This window comes from Falco rusticolus, chromosome 16 (assembly GCF_015220075.1).
Source record: "Falco rusticolus isolate bFalRus1 chromosome 16, bFalRus1.pri, whole genome shotgun sequence".
Classification (NCBI taxonomy): domain Eukaryota; kingdom Metazoa; phylum Chordata; class Aves; order Falconiformes; family Falconidae; genus Falco; species Falco rusticolus.
Genome location: NC_051202.1, coordinates 2,371,757 through 2,386,883, shown reverse-complemented (window position 1 = coordinate 2,386,883; position 15,127 = coordinate 2,371,757). Strand labels below are relative to the sequence as shown.

General features: G+C 49.8%; 1 protein-coding gene across 15 annotated transcripts in view; it reads right to left on the bottom strand.

Moving 5' to 3' along the window:
* Positions 1–285: 285 nt before the first annotated feature.
* GRAMD1B (GRAM domain containing 1B) overlaps positions 286–15,127 on the bottom strand; it is a 102,201-nt gene continuing 87,359 nt past the window's right edge. For 13 of the 15 annotated variants that reach the window (XM_037409728.1, XM_037409729.1, XM_037409731.1 and 10 more), the window contains 12 exons: positions 14,561–14,717; positions 13,681–13,870; positions 13,161–13,304; positions 12,395–12,513; positions 10,806–10,948; positions 10,026–10,129; positions 9,411–9,614; positions 9,097–9,187; positions 7,019–7,030; positions 6,603–6,710; positions 3,617–3,734; positions 286–2,941 (listed from right to left, as the gene is read on the bottom strand). In XM_037409728.1, coding sequence (XP_037265625.1) covers positions 2,852–2,941; positions 3,617–3,734; positions 6,603–6,710; positions 7,019–7,030; positions 9,097–9,187; positions 9,411–9,614; positions 10,026–10,129; positions 10,806–10,948; positions 12,395–12,513; positions 13,161–13,304; positions 13,681–13,870; positions 14,561–14,717 — 1,480 coding nt within the window. In that variant the 3' untranslated portion in view covers positions 286–2,851. The remainder of the gene's footprint in view (positions 2,942–3,616; positions 3,735–6,602; positions 6,711–7,018; positions 7,031–9,096; positions 9,188–9,410; positions 9,615–10,025; positions 10,130–10,805; positions 10,949–12,394; positions 12,514–13,160; positions 13,305–13,680; positions 13,871–14,560; positions 14,718–15,127) is intronic. The other 2 variants (XM_037409730.1, XM_037409734.1) reach the window with 1 other exon arrangement.

Genomic DNA, 15,127 nt, shown 5'->3' with positions numbered 1-15,127 from the left:
TCTTTTATGAAAAATTTAACGTAGCTGTGTGTCAGGAATCTATCAAACATGTTAAACCCAGTTTAAGGTGATGTGCAGGCAGAACAAATGTTAGTGCTTGAGTCTGTTACAGCTGCCCCTGCGTGGCCTTGCACTAATTTAACCAACCTTGTGCAATTCTGTCTCTTGGGGCCAAGCCCAAGGAAACCACGTCAGCTGGAACATCCCGAACCTAACGCAACAGCAGTCTGGAAGAATGCTGCAGAGGAAGAAGGATGCACAGGTAAGTGAATGGATTTTTTTTTGTCTCCATAACTAGCAAGAGAATGTGAAATCGGTAAGAAACCACCTCTGATCACTAGCATTTATTTTCAACCCCCTTGGGACAAATGAGTTTGCCTCTCGGTGGGTTACGTCTGTCTATGTAACAAAACCCTCCCGGGCCTGGTGGCAGACACCCCCATTCCAGGCTTCTCTCTCAAGATGTGGCCTTTTTCTTCTCCAGCATGGGCAAGGAGGCGAGCACAGGGCTTCCTCTCCCTCTTCTTTCTTGGTGCTTGGAATTAAATTCTAGAAAAGTGGAAGATGGGCAGCGGGGGATTTTTCTGTTCTTAGTAATTGTGGGAGTGACTAATGGGGAAACAAGACTCATGGCCAGTGTGGCAAGTCACAGTGGGGAGTCGGGGCCCTCCTGTCCCAAGATGAGCCACAGAATGCCCTGCCTGGGCACTAGCACCTCAGTTTCATTGTACAGTAGCTATTTCAGCAGCCTCCCTGGAAAAAAGTCAGGGAGCAGTGAAGTAGTCAGCAGCATTAAATTAAATAAATAGTCATAAATACACATTACTCTCTAGTTGCCGAGGCATGCTTTTCCCACTTGTACCTTGCTTTCACACTCTTAAATGTCTTTTTGATACCCTGTCTTCATCCGTGCTCCTTCAAATGTGAGTCGTCTTCTGTGGGACATGTGTTCAGCACTTGGTCATGAAAATTGTAGGCAGGTTGGGAGAAATCGGGGGGTTACTTCTACATACGTTACCTTTCCCTAATTGGAACGCACGAGCAGGAGCTTGTGAGGGTTTTCCTTACACTCCACTCTGCCACCCAGCCGTGCAGTAAGAGTTTCTGCTATAGAGGTAAGAAGACCAGTTGCCCACCCTTATGTCCCCTGCTCTTTCAGCACCCACTGGAGCTGGAGACAATGGGTGAGCTGGAACTGCACCGTTTGCAGATGGGGAATATGCAGCTGACTCCCTCCTGCCATTTGGAAGGTGGAAAAATCCTGGTGTCGAACAACGAGGAGACTGAGGGCCTCACATATCACCTGATCTACACAGCTAGGTAAGATGCAGAAGCATTTATGAAACATTCAAACAAGGACCCTGCCTGCCAGCCAGGCACGGTGGTGGCTGTACACCACACGGCGCCGTCTCCCTGCCCCTCTCCCTCATTCAGCTGCTACTGGGAGTCTGGAATTAGCCCTAGAACAAGTACAAATCCACGCTGTCTAACACAGCCCCCCCAGCGCACTCGCTTACAGAGCAAATGCTTCCGAGATCCAGCTTAGGAGAGTCAGCGGGCAGATGCCTCACAGCATGCACACCCTCCGGATCCATCCTGCCGCCTCCTGACACTCCCTTTTCTCTTTTTTGGTCCCCTGACCCTTCCGAGCCTCTCCTGGGCTTCTGGAGGCCTTGCTGCTATATAGATGTGAATACCCCATGACGGAAAGGTTGTTCTTTTTCTCCCTAACGCTTTCCCGCAGACTTTGTAAAACAAGGTAAGGGCTGGGTGGTACGAGCAAAATACTCTCGCAGACCCGGGGCGGGAGAGAAATTTGCTAATAAGGGTAGTGGGAACAGTTGCAAATAAATACTAATTTTGGTTTTCTTTATAAGTTGGGGTTACTCCCCCTGTTGTGGGAAGTCACACAGGTAGTCACCCTTTCAGCACCAATGCAGATCTTCAACACAGGGATGGCTTAATGGCAGGGGCCCAAGCACAGAGAAAGCTGAGAACTACAGAAGATGAAAAGGGGACACTGTCAAAGGGAATGGAAGTGTGCTTTCTGTGGCGTGGCTCTCCTCCACCCATGCACCTTGTAGGCAGATACTCCCCTCCCCACCATCACTTCGCCTATTAACACAGTATCAATAAGAGGAGGCAGCAAACTAGTGTTTGGAGTGAACTTTTCAGGCCATTTACATTCTGTGCTTTGCTCTCTGAACCAGGCTGGCCGGCACGACAGCGAATTGGACTTCTGCTCCAAGAAGTATAGGAGGTGACTGCCAGTGAGATCTGCTTTCTATAGACCTACAGCAATTCTCCCAGAGGCCTCCTCTCCAAATGCAGAATAGTTTTGTAAGGGATTGACAGCGATTGCCAAAACCTCTCTGCCCTGAAGCCAGCAAGGTAAGAAAGTTGACAGTGTCCCCTTTGTATGTATAGATAAATACAGCCAACCAGGGACCTCCATGCACAGGGGTTGGGGGGGGGGCACTCGCTCTGATGCTTTCCTTTGAAACAACAAAAACAAATCAGACAGACAGACAAACAAACAGCCAGGAATATTACAGAAGTGGTGCACAGGCCCAGGGGAGCACACTCAGGCGTGCCCCTAAGCGCACCGCAGTGCCGGGAGAGCACAGCCCTCCCACACACGCACACGCCACGCTACCACCGAGACGCTCCATTTCAGCCAGTGTTGGAGGTCAATCCTTCCTCTCGATACGTAGGCTTTTTTTTTTCTCTTAAAATCTGTATATAATATATAGATTTATATTCTGTATATATATATATTTATATATATATATTTATATATCCTATTTACACGTATTGCACACCGTCCTCTGGCCTCCTGCATTCCTGCCTGTTAGTGGAAACGTTTCCGTTTCTCCTCTGGATCTGACCCGAAGTCCCGGGACCCGATGCCATTCTGAAGATTTATTAGTGAATCCTTCATCTGCAAGACAAGAAATTTCTCCACTGTGATGCTACCCTAGAGGTGAGGGTGCTTTGGGATTTCCTTCCCTCCTTCCATGTAAAGTACCGATACCATCGTCCCCTGGTTTTGGGGAGCAGCACATCAGGGCTGGGCTGTGCCAATGGGGACTGGAAAGAGCGGAGCCCGTGAGAGACCACTCCCCGAGATAACAAAGGGGCAAGCAGCGCTCTGCACAGAGGAGAGCAGCTTTCCCGTATGAACTATGCTCTAGGCAGCTCTCGGGAGCAGATACTGACCCCGCCGGCTTTGTGCCACCACGGGCCCATGCAAGGCGCGTCCCCTTCATCCACACAAGCTACGCAGGAATGCAGGGCTGAGGTAAGAAAGGCTGGCTTTGCAAACTCGGATGCCAGACACTTGGTACAAGAGCTGCTAATGTAAGGAGTTTGCCCCTGTAGAATTCCCTCCCTGACGTGCGTGGACCCTGTGAGGTGACGAGAATTTGTGACAGCCTGCAACCAGCCCTGGGGACCTGCTGCCCCCCACCACATCAGAACACGGATCTCAAGGGAGACAGTAGTGGAGGTGACGCACCTGACGGACAACCCGACGGAACTGGGAAGGACTGCGAGCGGGTGGCTGGGAGACGCGGTGGCCCTCTAGTCCCAGTGCTACCCGGCCATGCGGTCTCACCTGGTCTAGAAGCATCACGGAGGATTTGATGATCTCACGCCATTTCTGTAGCTCTGAGTCATGATACTTCTGCTGAGATTCTAGTAACTGGGCCCATTCTGTCTGAGACTGGGGTAACCTGTCAGGCAAAATATGAGCAAGAGTCAATCTAGGGAGACTGAAGTCAGGGGGGAGCAAAGCGGACTGGGAGAGCACGTAAATCATGTCAGCTTCTGTCTAATCATTTCACCCTTGAGGAGCAGGTTTTCTTGAGCAAAAGTGCATTTAAATGTGGTTGCTGATTTCCTACGTGTATTACAACCTACAGTGGTGCTCTGTCTTAACTGTAATAATTAATGAATAGCAAAGATGTGCCTTTTGCAGAAGTTGTTGTAGTGTGGGTGGAAGGGAAGGGCTGTTTGCCAGAAGGGAGCCTGAGGACAGGAGGCAGCGTGCTCTCACTGCCTGGGAGACGTCTGTCCTGAGAGACGGCACCGCGGCTGGATGGGGAATAGTGCAATGCAACGTCATGTTCCGGGACAGGTAGCCCTGTGCAGTGTCTTGGCTTTTCCAGACATGCTGCATCACTCTGTCTGTTAGAACAAATGGGCAGCACTGTCTCTTTCTTTAACGGCAGGTTAGTGTAGCTGGCGAGCTCCTCCCTTCAGGCCCAATTAATCCTCCAGAGCAGGGCTGGAGGCTGCCGAGTGGGGCAGAATCAGGACAGATGCAAGCACTCGAGGCAGGATCACCAGGACTGGCTGCCCAGAGCCGCTACTCAGGGCCATACGACAGGCCCCAGGACGGTGCCAGCGGAGAACCGGAGCTTCGCTGGGCCGAGACAAGGATAAATCCCAGTCGAGCAGAATGACACAAGGAGCGCAGTGACGAGGAGCGGAGTCAAGGCAGTTGGCAGGGCAGCAGTCCCCCTCTCTGCCCGTTTCTCAGGAGAGGTATGGCTCTTTAATTTTTGCATGCCCCCTGTTAAGACAGCTAAGTCATGCTACTTTCAACACAGCTAAAAATCTTTCCTACTTTGTCTTCTGCTTACCTCTTGGGGCTCTGCTGGTTTCCAAGATAGCTAAGTCGTCTTTCCTACTTCAGGCTCTGCTGCTTTCTAACATAGCTGAAATCCCTCATCTCAGGCTGCCATAAAGCTTTTCAAGCCCCCTTCATGGAAGTCCCCGTGTTAGTGAGAGCTCATCTGCAGCTGGAACTCACTTCCTGGGTTCCTCCTTTCTTCCTGGCTATGTAATGTAATAGTTGAACTTGTTCCTCTCTCACCTTAGCAAACGGGCAGAGTAGGCTGCCGCTGCAGACCAGCTGCCCTGCCAGCTGCTCCTTGCACCGCTCTGCTCAACCCAGATTTATCCTACCCTTGGCCCAGCCCCGGTGATCCCCCCATCAGCACCGTCAGTGCTTGCATCTGCCCTGCTCAGCTGGCTCCAGATCGAGAGGTAAACCAAAATGTTCATTAAGCACGACATTAAAGAAACAACACGAGTTAAAAAAATGGACCTGCTCCCCATGGTCAATAATCCTAGTGTCAACACTCTAGTACTAATAAAGACTGCTTTCCTTGGCTGAGTGGAGAGGCTACGTGCTTAGGATTGGTAGAATAGAGCTACCCATGTAATGCCAGTGCACATTACAAGCAGCATACAAACAGCATGTAAAGCCTGTACTTAAATACTATATTGTAGTGGTTCAAATAAATACCAGGAGTGCCAGAGGAAGATAAAGCAGGCAAAATCTCTTAATGTATCTATCCATGGGAAAGCAGCAGAGCTATTATGAAGAAAATAATAATTCCCTTCACTAATGAGGAGAAATGAGACAGCCTGTAACATGAGACAAATCAATCAAAAAATTCACCACGACGGTAGCACGTGGCTGTGGATGCTTAAATTTAAACCCAGCTTAGCAAAGGAACAACTGTGACCACACAAAAGTACAACCAAAAAGGGGACAAAACCACCGGCGTAAAGTGGACTCTGAATGGTCTCAGCCTCTGAAGACTGAGAAGAGACTGTTCAGAGACTATTCAAGGCAGGATACCTGGCACTTACGTACATACAAAATGCAGTCCCCTAAAAATGCCGAAGGAATTCAAAGCATGGAATTGCTGGCTATCAACTACGGGGCATCAGGTCACTGCGGTAAATGCCATCTACAGAGAAGTGCTCTGGAGCGCACCTGGGGAATGCGGACTGGCAGGGCTGCCTTTGACCCTAGACAAGATGGGGGGATCAGTAAAGACTGATCCCAACAATGAATTCAGTCTGGCTGGAGGCTGCTGGCATGCGTTCTGCAACATGGAGAAATGGTGCCATACAGCCCGGAGCTCTGCACAACTCGGCACACACCGAGTGGACACTACACGGAAACAGGGTGTCCAGAAAGCCTACCAGAACGCTACCAGTTAGTTATTAAAGAAACTTATGTCAAACTGCAATCACACTTCACTGCTTGCCATCTAGTACTGCCAGGGAATGCTCAGGTCACTAAGCAGCACCCTGTGTCCTCCTCGTGGTTTCTCCATTCCTCCCACGTGCTAACAACTTGCTGATACCTGGACCAATACCCTTCAAAGCACTCACCTAACAGCTGATTGTGTCTCAGGACCAAATCCTCCTCTGAGTACAAAGGATTCCTTCTAAGACACTGCTTTTCATACAGAGGGAAGCTTAGCCATCAAAAGAGGGGAGGTAACAACCTTGGCCCAAGATTGCAAAACATCTATGCATAACGCATCCTCGGTTACGTGGGATGCTGGGAAGAAGCTGCAGTTGTCTTAACTTTCTCTCTTCTGCTGCAGCTGCTCAGTGGTTTTGGATCTGGAAATGCTGATAGCCTTACAGCTTCAGCTAACTACCTGCTTCATCTCTTTTACACTAACAGGAAACAATCTACAAGACAGGCCAGAGCTTTGGTGTTCTGGGAAAGCCTCTTAACATCCATAGGAAGCATGCAAGAAGAGGCAAAGACAAAGCAGGCGTTACAGTACCTTTCCTGTAGCCGCAAGCCCTGCCAGGCTGTGAGCGTCTGCGTAGTATATTCCAACATCCAGAGTTTGTAGAACAGCATCATATTGAGAATGACCAGCAGCACCAGACTGAAAATAAAGAAAACTGTCAGTTTAGTGGGAGCATTCATAGGCCGTTGCTTGCCAGTTGCACCTGGCACTTTCAGAAGGCGCCTGGGGCCCAGGTCCGCACTGCAGGTGAGTGGGAATTTAATCTGAGTAAGGGCCAGCTGATCAGAACTCAAAACTTCACTTTGTGGAAGAAATGTGCGAGCAAGGAGGACAGACAGACAGGAAGACAGGGATGACGGAGCAGACAGAACAGGTTGGATGAGTGGTTGTGCTGAATGGGAGGGAAATGGAAGAGGAAAGAGGTAAAAAAAAGAGAGAGACAGTACCTGAAACAGATCCTAATAGGAAGCAGGGGAGAGAAAAGACGGAGTAGCTGCAGGTTAGAAACGGACTGACACAGAACAAGAGAAACTGGGCTGAGCGGAGAAGGCTCACAGACAGTCAGAGAAGATGGGGAGGGCCAGGGAGAGAGGAGAGAAGAAAGGAACAGTGGGAAGACAGGCAAGAAGGACAGACAAATAACCGTGTGCCTGCAATTAATGGTGAAATTCGCTCAGCAAAAGATGAGCTGCGTGTGGACAAGCCCGAAGCGCACCCATGCAAGGCACCATCTGACGTCGAAATACATGCTGCAGTCTGCGTCCAGCCTCACACCCCTCCTCCCACCCCTGGCAACGGATGCTGCCCCAGGCCGCTGCTCTGACCCGGTGCTGTACCGCTCTTCTCGCCGCACCACGCCGGGGCGTGTCTGCTCCTCCCGTCAGCCACGCTTGGGGAATAGATTCCCAAATGACATGCTCGTGCCTGTCTCTGAATAGTGCAGCTATTTTGCTGGAAGAATGGCCCACTATTGCCCAGTTTGGTCAGGCAGATGGCAACTGGCCAGAAGAGTATTCTGAAAACATTACGGAGGGCGCTCTGGACCGCTCTGAGCTAAGCTATTAGCCTGTCAGGAGAGATAGTCACAAAGCTTTTTTGCCTTCCTACCCAAAGTTTTAATTGCATCTCACCCAGCTCCAGATGCAGAAGATAGCAAGAACCTGTCTTCTCATCATTACAGCAACTAGCTGGGCTGCTGCTGCAAACCCCTGCAGTCTTTATCCCCACTGGGAAAAGGAAATGCAGGAAGGAGCTCAACTTGAAAAGTAACCGCAACCTACAAATCTCAGCTTCTTCCCACCTCAGGGAAAGGTAGGTGGTGCTTAAGAATGAGCCCAAATTCTGCTGTTCCTCTGGGGTGAACGGTATGCTTCCATTTCCCTATGCAATGAAAAAAACCCGCTGTATCTGGATTTCTCCTTTAGACCATACTGTTTCACAGCACCTGCCCAGCAACTGCTGGTGCACTAACACAGGAAAGCTACCATCAGCCCCAGAGGCAGAGGAACAGTAAATACACCTGGGTTTGGGCATAAAGGTTGAGCCACGGGGGTACGAGGGGCTCGTACCCAACTCACTTTGAGCGCGCATCCAGCCGAGACCAAGACTAGCAACTGTGAAAGGTGGTGGCAGAAACGGGACCCAAATCACATGTAGTTCTTGCTGCTGAACTAGTGAAATCATGCCAATCTCTCTTGCTTCATCTGTTTCTATCCTTATTTTGCAGAAATCATGTCTCAACAGTCCAGCTTCTTCTGAGATGGTATCTCTTGTCAAAATTGCTGCCCAAGAGCAGACCTGAATAGATTTGCCAGACCAGAGGAAAGAAGTAGCAGACAAGACTCCTCACATCAGCTGAGCCCTGTTCTGACAGCACAGTAACTCCCAGAGAGCTTTGCATGGTCATCTTTCGTGGTAACACCTAATTTGTCAGGAGATTACATTAAATGACTTAATTTAAATGTAAAAAAAAAAAATATTTCTAGATGTCACTGAAAATCTCTGAACTGAGTCCCTGAAATAAAAATAGACTCATTCCACTTGTTGGATTTCTTCTTTTTTAAGTATTGACTCTCCACATCTTGCACAGCTGCCCCGCACCCTGCTTGCGACTGTCAATGTTGCCTGTCCCCCGCAGTGTAGCTGACCTCTATTTAGGACTCCCAGAAACATGCAGATCTGCAAAGCCCGTGCTTGGTTAAAACAAGGTCACCACTGAGGGGAAGGGAGAGACTTTGATAAAAGAAGGTCCAGAGCCTACAGAGCCAGATCAGTGGCCAGCTAAGTACTGGCAAAAGCTGGGATCAAGCCAGACAAAACAGCTAATGGGGTAATTTGGGGGAAATCTCCATTAATTGTTTTCTGTCATTGCTTTTTCTGTCCTCTGTGCTGCACGAAGTCTGGGACCAGAGAGGGATATGAGGAAAAAAAAAAAAATGGCACAGGGGAGCACAGAACGCCAGAAACACTAAAGGACCACGGTTGTTAAAGGCTGACCATGACGGAAAGCAAAAAAATCGCTTACACAAAACTGATGACAAGGAGCAGCTTGGAGACACTCTGCAGGTGGAAGCCGCTGGGGCTCTCCTCAGGGATGTGCCGTGTCTGAGTGGAACCTGAGGAGACAGATGCGTTCAGGCTAGGAAGTGCTGTCCGTTGGGGAGGTCAACCCTCGTCCCTGTACCCCCCCTCCATCTCACTCAACTGTGTAATACATCCTCCCTGCCCTGGAAAGCCCTGGCCCCTCTTCCCATTAACCCTCTGCAAGCAAAGCTCCAGTTTGTCTCCAGAGGTACCCAACTCCCCAGCCCCAGGCGTGAGGGGGCTGCAGTTCCTTACCTGCCACGTGCTTGATTCGATGTGCAACCTCCTCATCTGTGGGGGTGGTGACGGGACTCAGCACCTCCTCCAAGTGTGGCACCCGCAGATGGGCATGGGCCCGTTTCCTCCGGCGCACGGTCGATTGCTTGCTCACCTTCTCTTTGGGGGATTGTCTGTGGACCTCAGCCAGGTACGTGCTTTCGGTTTTGGCCAGTTCACTCTCTGCAGAGACAGCGAGGGAAGGCATTTAATGGAAGCAGCGCTGGCCTTGCAGAGAAACAGACTGAAGCCCTCTAACAGCCCAGCTGCTGGGGCTCAGAAGTTGGCGGGGTCCAAGGCCCACGCCAGAGCACACACCACACACGTCCCCTGCACCTTTTGCCAAACTCTGACCCCAGCCTGCCTGTGCTCCTGCCGAAGAGGATTCGATGACCTGATTAATTCCAGCAAGTGCTCCCCACGCTATGGCAGTGACTGCAGCTGACCCCTTTATTCTGAGCCACTGCGAGCTCTGACCCCCGGCAGGCTGGCAGCGGGTATCACACTGTCATGCTGCCCACCTGCAGGGAGGCACGGACTAGGGAAGGTGCCACTGTGGGCTATTACCACTGCTCTGGTCATTGCCACTCTTACCCAAATGACGGAAATAATCTTCTAGGCCGCTCCAAAAATTCTTCTCAATGAAGGATTTCACCAGCCCCCAAGGCTGCTTCCTGTAACGTAACTCTGTGGAAACCCTACGTGAAGAAAGGAAAGTCTCCCAGTTTTGCTTCCTGGAGGCAATGTCAATTCTCAACCCTTCTCCATGTAAATTCAAGAAATAATCATGCATGCTGTTATTTCTGGAATGGTCTCAGCCTCCGTGTTTCTCAAGGAGAAGCACTGCATGGAAAGTCCTGCCGAAGGCAGCGGCAGGAAGGCCTCAAGGAGAGCCTCCCCCCAGAGGAGGCCTGAGACCTTCGCCCACGTGGCAGGCAGGCATTTAGGTTACTTGTTGACGTCCAACACAAAAGCCTATCGCTTCGCCTGGCACCAAATGCCTCTGCTTGTCCCCCCAAGCCCGTCTCGGAGGCGCAGTCCCTGAAGCATGTCCTGTTGCTTATCACATGTAGTTGATCGTGTGTGACAACTGGCCCTGCAAGCCACTGCTTCCGAGAAGGGGGCACGAAAGGTCTGTAAATCCTCTCCCTGACCCAGCTGTAACTCCTCGGCATTGGGTCTATTGTTTGCTCAGTGTCACCACAGCAGGCAGCTGCCCCTGCTGTAACTCAAGTGACAGAAGCGTTCTGGCAACAGGACAAAGAAGCAAGGCTAAGTTCTCCCCAGCCCCTTCTAATGTTCCAAGTGTCAGAACTCCCACCCAAAGGTGACTTTTGACCCCCAGTAATGCTCTTTATCCCACATGAAGCGTACCTGAGTCGGCTTTTGTTTCTGGCAACACGAGTCAACGTGTAGCGGTTAATGGTGTAGAAATAATCATGGTAGGGGACGTCGTGAGTTAGCACCTCTGCATCTATGACATAGCACTCGCTTTCTTGGCTGGCTTTGTACATTGTCTGCATAAAAGACAGCATGCAAGGCAACTATTAGTCTGGTTAGAATACAGCTTTGATAAGATTGGCACCTTCACTAGCACTTTAAAAACAGCTCTACCACAAACTGGAGATGACACCCACGCCCAAGCCCCATCTCTGCTCTTTTTCCATGAACAGCTCGCCTTTAAGGGAAGGCATTCTTGAGGAAATCAAGTGTTTTGCTCAGACGTTTCCCAAGGGCGTAATTCAAAAGGGCCATTCAGTTCCAGCAGCTCAACCTCAGCATTTATTATCAGAGAGGCAGCTACGTGCACTGCCACGTGAGGACCAGTTCTGTAGGACCTTTGCAAGTGGTACCTCTTCCCACTGAACTGATGCCTGGCTTGTCAGGGAGCAACTTCATCTAAAATCAGAGGTGACCCCACTTTGAGCAGAGGTCCTTTCTAGCATGAATTATTCTGTGATTCTAAACACTGTAAAAACAGGTCATTTACTTCTTTTAAGCGCTTCTGATCTGCTGCTTTCTTTGCCCAGAACAAACCTCGCAAAGGGGACAGACACAGTTAACTGCAGAGCCATATGCAAAAGCATGGCTTTTCTTCCAGACTGCCTCCACTCACCTCCGCAGTGAGGACACAGCAAAGTGCGCCTCCGTGGTTGACCCCAAACTCAGAAGAAACGAGGCCACGTCCCTGCTTGCCTGAAAGCGTACTGTTCCTTTTGCCCATGACTCTGCTCTCCCCTTTCCCTTCTCTGACCCTCTCTGCAGAGTCTTTGCTTCTGAACAGCATGCTTTATCGCATCTTCACAAGGTACACCTTGCCATTGGGACTCTCCTCTCCCTCGCACGGCATGCTCAGACACCCCATCTTTTCTTGGCTCCTGTTTAGTATTCCCTCAAGTTAACCCTCAGTATTTACCTTCGGCCACTTGAACGTATCTCTGGACACGAAACGGAGGGTTTTCCTCCCTGTCTGGCTGCAGCCTGAGTAGATACAGCTGGCCTGGCTCTTCCCGGAGCATTGCAGATGCTCCCCCGTTTTTACCATTTTAAACACATCATCTGATTGCCCTCACCAGTAATACTAAAGCCTGGACATCTCTGTGCAGAGCTGTGAGAAGGACTGGCCAGACAGTATTCACAAGTAACATCCGCTGGACTGACTGCAGCTCAAAAACCCCCAGCACCGGTGACAAACATAGTTCTTAGAATCTGCTGGCTTGTTTACAAACTCATCTGGTTTTGCCAGAAAATTTATGGTCCTTTCCTTGCAATGCAATGCAGTGCAAGCGTAAAATTAGGTATACACATTTGCAGTGATACTGGGTAGCAAGTTAACACAAGAAAAATGTGTAAAGGAAATGGAGATGGAGGATGAAAACGTGTAAAGGAGCATGCCCAAAAGAAGAAAATAAATCACAGATCTGTTTCTACGAAGCATTACACCCCTGCTCCCTATCACATACCTGCGTCTCAGTGACAGTGGCAGTTTTGGGGGCCAGAGGGTTGGTGAGGGTAATGGTATACAAGATCACTCTGGTCTGATTGCCATTTTCTTCCTTCTTCCAGGGATGAAAGATAATATCTGAGGACAAAAAGATTCATTCAACTAACTGGAGAGCTATCTCGGGTCAGTTCCCTAGGGGAAAGGCTAACCCTATAACCAAGCTCAGGACAGGAGTTCCCCTTGGAGAGCTTGGCTGCAGAAGCATTAGAGCTCAACAGAGCGTGAAAGAAAGGTCTCCTGTAATAAATGGGGAAATTTTCTCCTCTTTCAAGTGCAAGGGAAGGGGGAGAGGCTGGGGATGTATCTCCTTCAGCAAAGCTACAGTTACAGGGAAAGGAGGACTACAGCACATCGAGGGACATTCTCTTTGCATCGTCAACTGCACAGTCTGTGCCAGTGTCCGGTGTGGAGCTAGAAGAGCTTTTTCTTCACACAGTTAAGCCCCAAAACCAGGATCAGGCTTTAGCTGATGTTAAAAAATAAGACAGTCTGCTTCTTCCATAACTTAGATCTGGCTCTTAGAAAACAAAACTAGACAGCCAAACAAGGCTGGTTCTACCTGCTTTTGATTACTGTCGGTGCAGGCTACGGCTGCCCCAAGATGTGCTCAGAATATTGCCCAGTCCCTCTGCCATCGGGCAAAGCTGCACCTCCAAGGCACGGTGCCAAGACCTTCCTTCTGGACAGGCCTCTCCACCTCGGCAGGGAACACGCCAGCAGCTTACCAGAGAACCGGCGCTGCTCCATGAAGTCCCTCTGGAACTGGGAGTCCGTGAAAAGCAAGTCGTACAGTTTGTCCACGCTGAAGTTGAACACTTCGTTCACATACTGACGGCCGTTCAGATCCTCGTAAAAGGCTTGGACTTCCCCTGTGGGGAAACAGGCCCACAAAGCCCAGCTGTGATCCTCCAAGCCAGTGTCACAGGCTGTGCTTTTGCAGTACTGGGACCAGCATGTTACTTGAAGAGGAACCCAAAGAAGGTACTTCTGAACCTTTTCCTCCACTGATCCCAGGATAACAGTGGGAATGTCAGAAGGGGTAATTAACTACATAGGTTACATTAGGGACATCCTTCCCAACACCCCACACATTCGCCCTTCTGTGGCCCAGGATGGGAATTCTTTGTATCTTCTGAACTCTTAGGGTCCAGAAAAGGGATTCAGTATTTGCCGTTCCAGTCTCTCAACAAAGAGGACAGGAGAAGGCTGGAAATACCACCAATGGAACGGCCCTTCCCCGCATACCTTCATCATGGGTCTCTGATGAGTCACTGAGCTCAGTGGGAATGTCTTCGTTGTCATTGAAGTCTAGGGAAGGGGAGTTCACGGGGCCAATGATCTCTATCTTCTCTCCCATGATATTTGCAATGCCAAGGTCTTTTTCCACTGGACTCTCTGCCACTGCCTCCTCCTCTTCTGGTAGCACTCCATCAAACTGCAGCAAGGAAAGAGCATAGTGAGAGCAAGATCAGCACCTGGAAACTTGCAGTTATTTCTGAAAACTTTACAGCTGTGGGCCAATCTTCATACCTTTGGACATTTGGCCTCGACATGTCTGGAAATAAACTAATAGAGGGAGGAGGAAAGTTACCATACGGTGTTTTGTGCATATCAGATCACCTCCTCTCAAAGAACCACACCGGGCTCAAGCTTGGGACATACACACAGCTGTGTGTTCGCTCAGGCAAGCACACCAACAATCCCGGTTTTGCTCCCAAAAAAGTCCTACACAGCTAGGAAAATCTGAGGTTCTATCTAAAGAAGGTCTGCTCTGCCGTAATAGTGTGAGGGCACACACTGTTTCCAAGGGAATAACTAAAGGCAGAGAAAAAAATCATAACCCTTTTAGCTCCAACACTGCAGTTCTTCTCATCTAAAAGTATAGAAAGGAAAACACACTTGCTGCTGAGAGTCCCAGTTTACTGGCTTTTAGGACAGGCACGCTTTGCTCACTTCTTCTTGGCCAAATGCCATGCTCACAGATATGGGTGGTTCGAGGACTGAGGTCAGCTGCAGTGGAAGAGGAGCTGCAGGGTAAGCAGTTACCTCCACTGTTCAAGGATCACCAGCTGGATCCCAGAGAAAAGGATTACTGCTCCCACTGCAGCAGAGGAAGACCACTTACCGAGGCTGGCGCTTCACTGCTTCCCGTAGATGTCAGTGTGCTGGCAGTGACAGATTTCTTTGGCAGCTGAGGGCTAGCTTCTGGCTTGGCCTCCATGCTGCTTTTTGAGGAGCTGTCGTTGACTTCATTCTCTTCCACGGGGATTTCTTCACAGTAGCTGAGACGCCACAGAGAACACAGGTTTTTATGTTTACCTCTCTCAGTACAGCTACAACTGGACACACAGAGCAAGTAAGAACACCTCTATGAAGTTTCCAGTCTGACCGGGAGCAGAAACGGCTCAGGGCAGGGAAGATCAGGCCCAAACTTTTGAAATATTTATACACATACTGACAAATATCAGCACTTTCTGACCATGAAACACACTGACTGGCCTTGTGACTGGGATGCTTTGGCATCTACGAATTGCTCGTCTAGCTCAGCAAGTAGAGAGGCAGGCATTTCAGTCCGTACCGACTTCCATAAGGAAATGGTACCCTTTCAGCTTTTCAGACATTACACGTTTAAAGGTAAATATTTGGCCAGAACCCAGAATCTCTCACCGGGGACAATCAGCAGTTTGAGGTA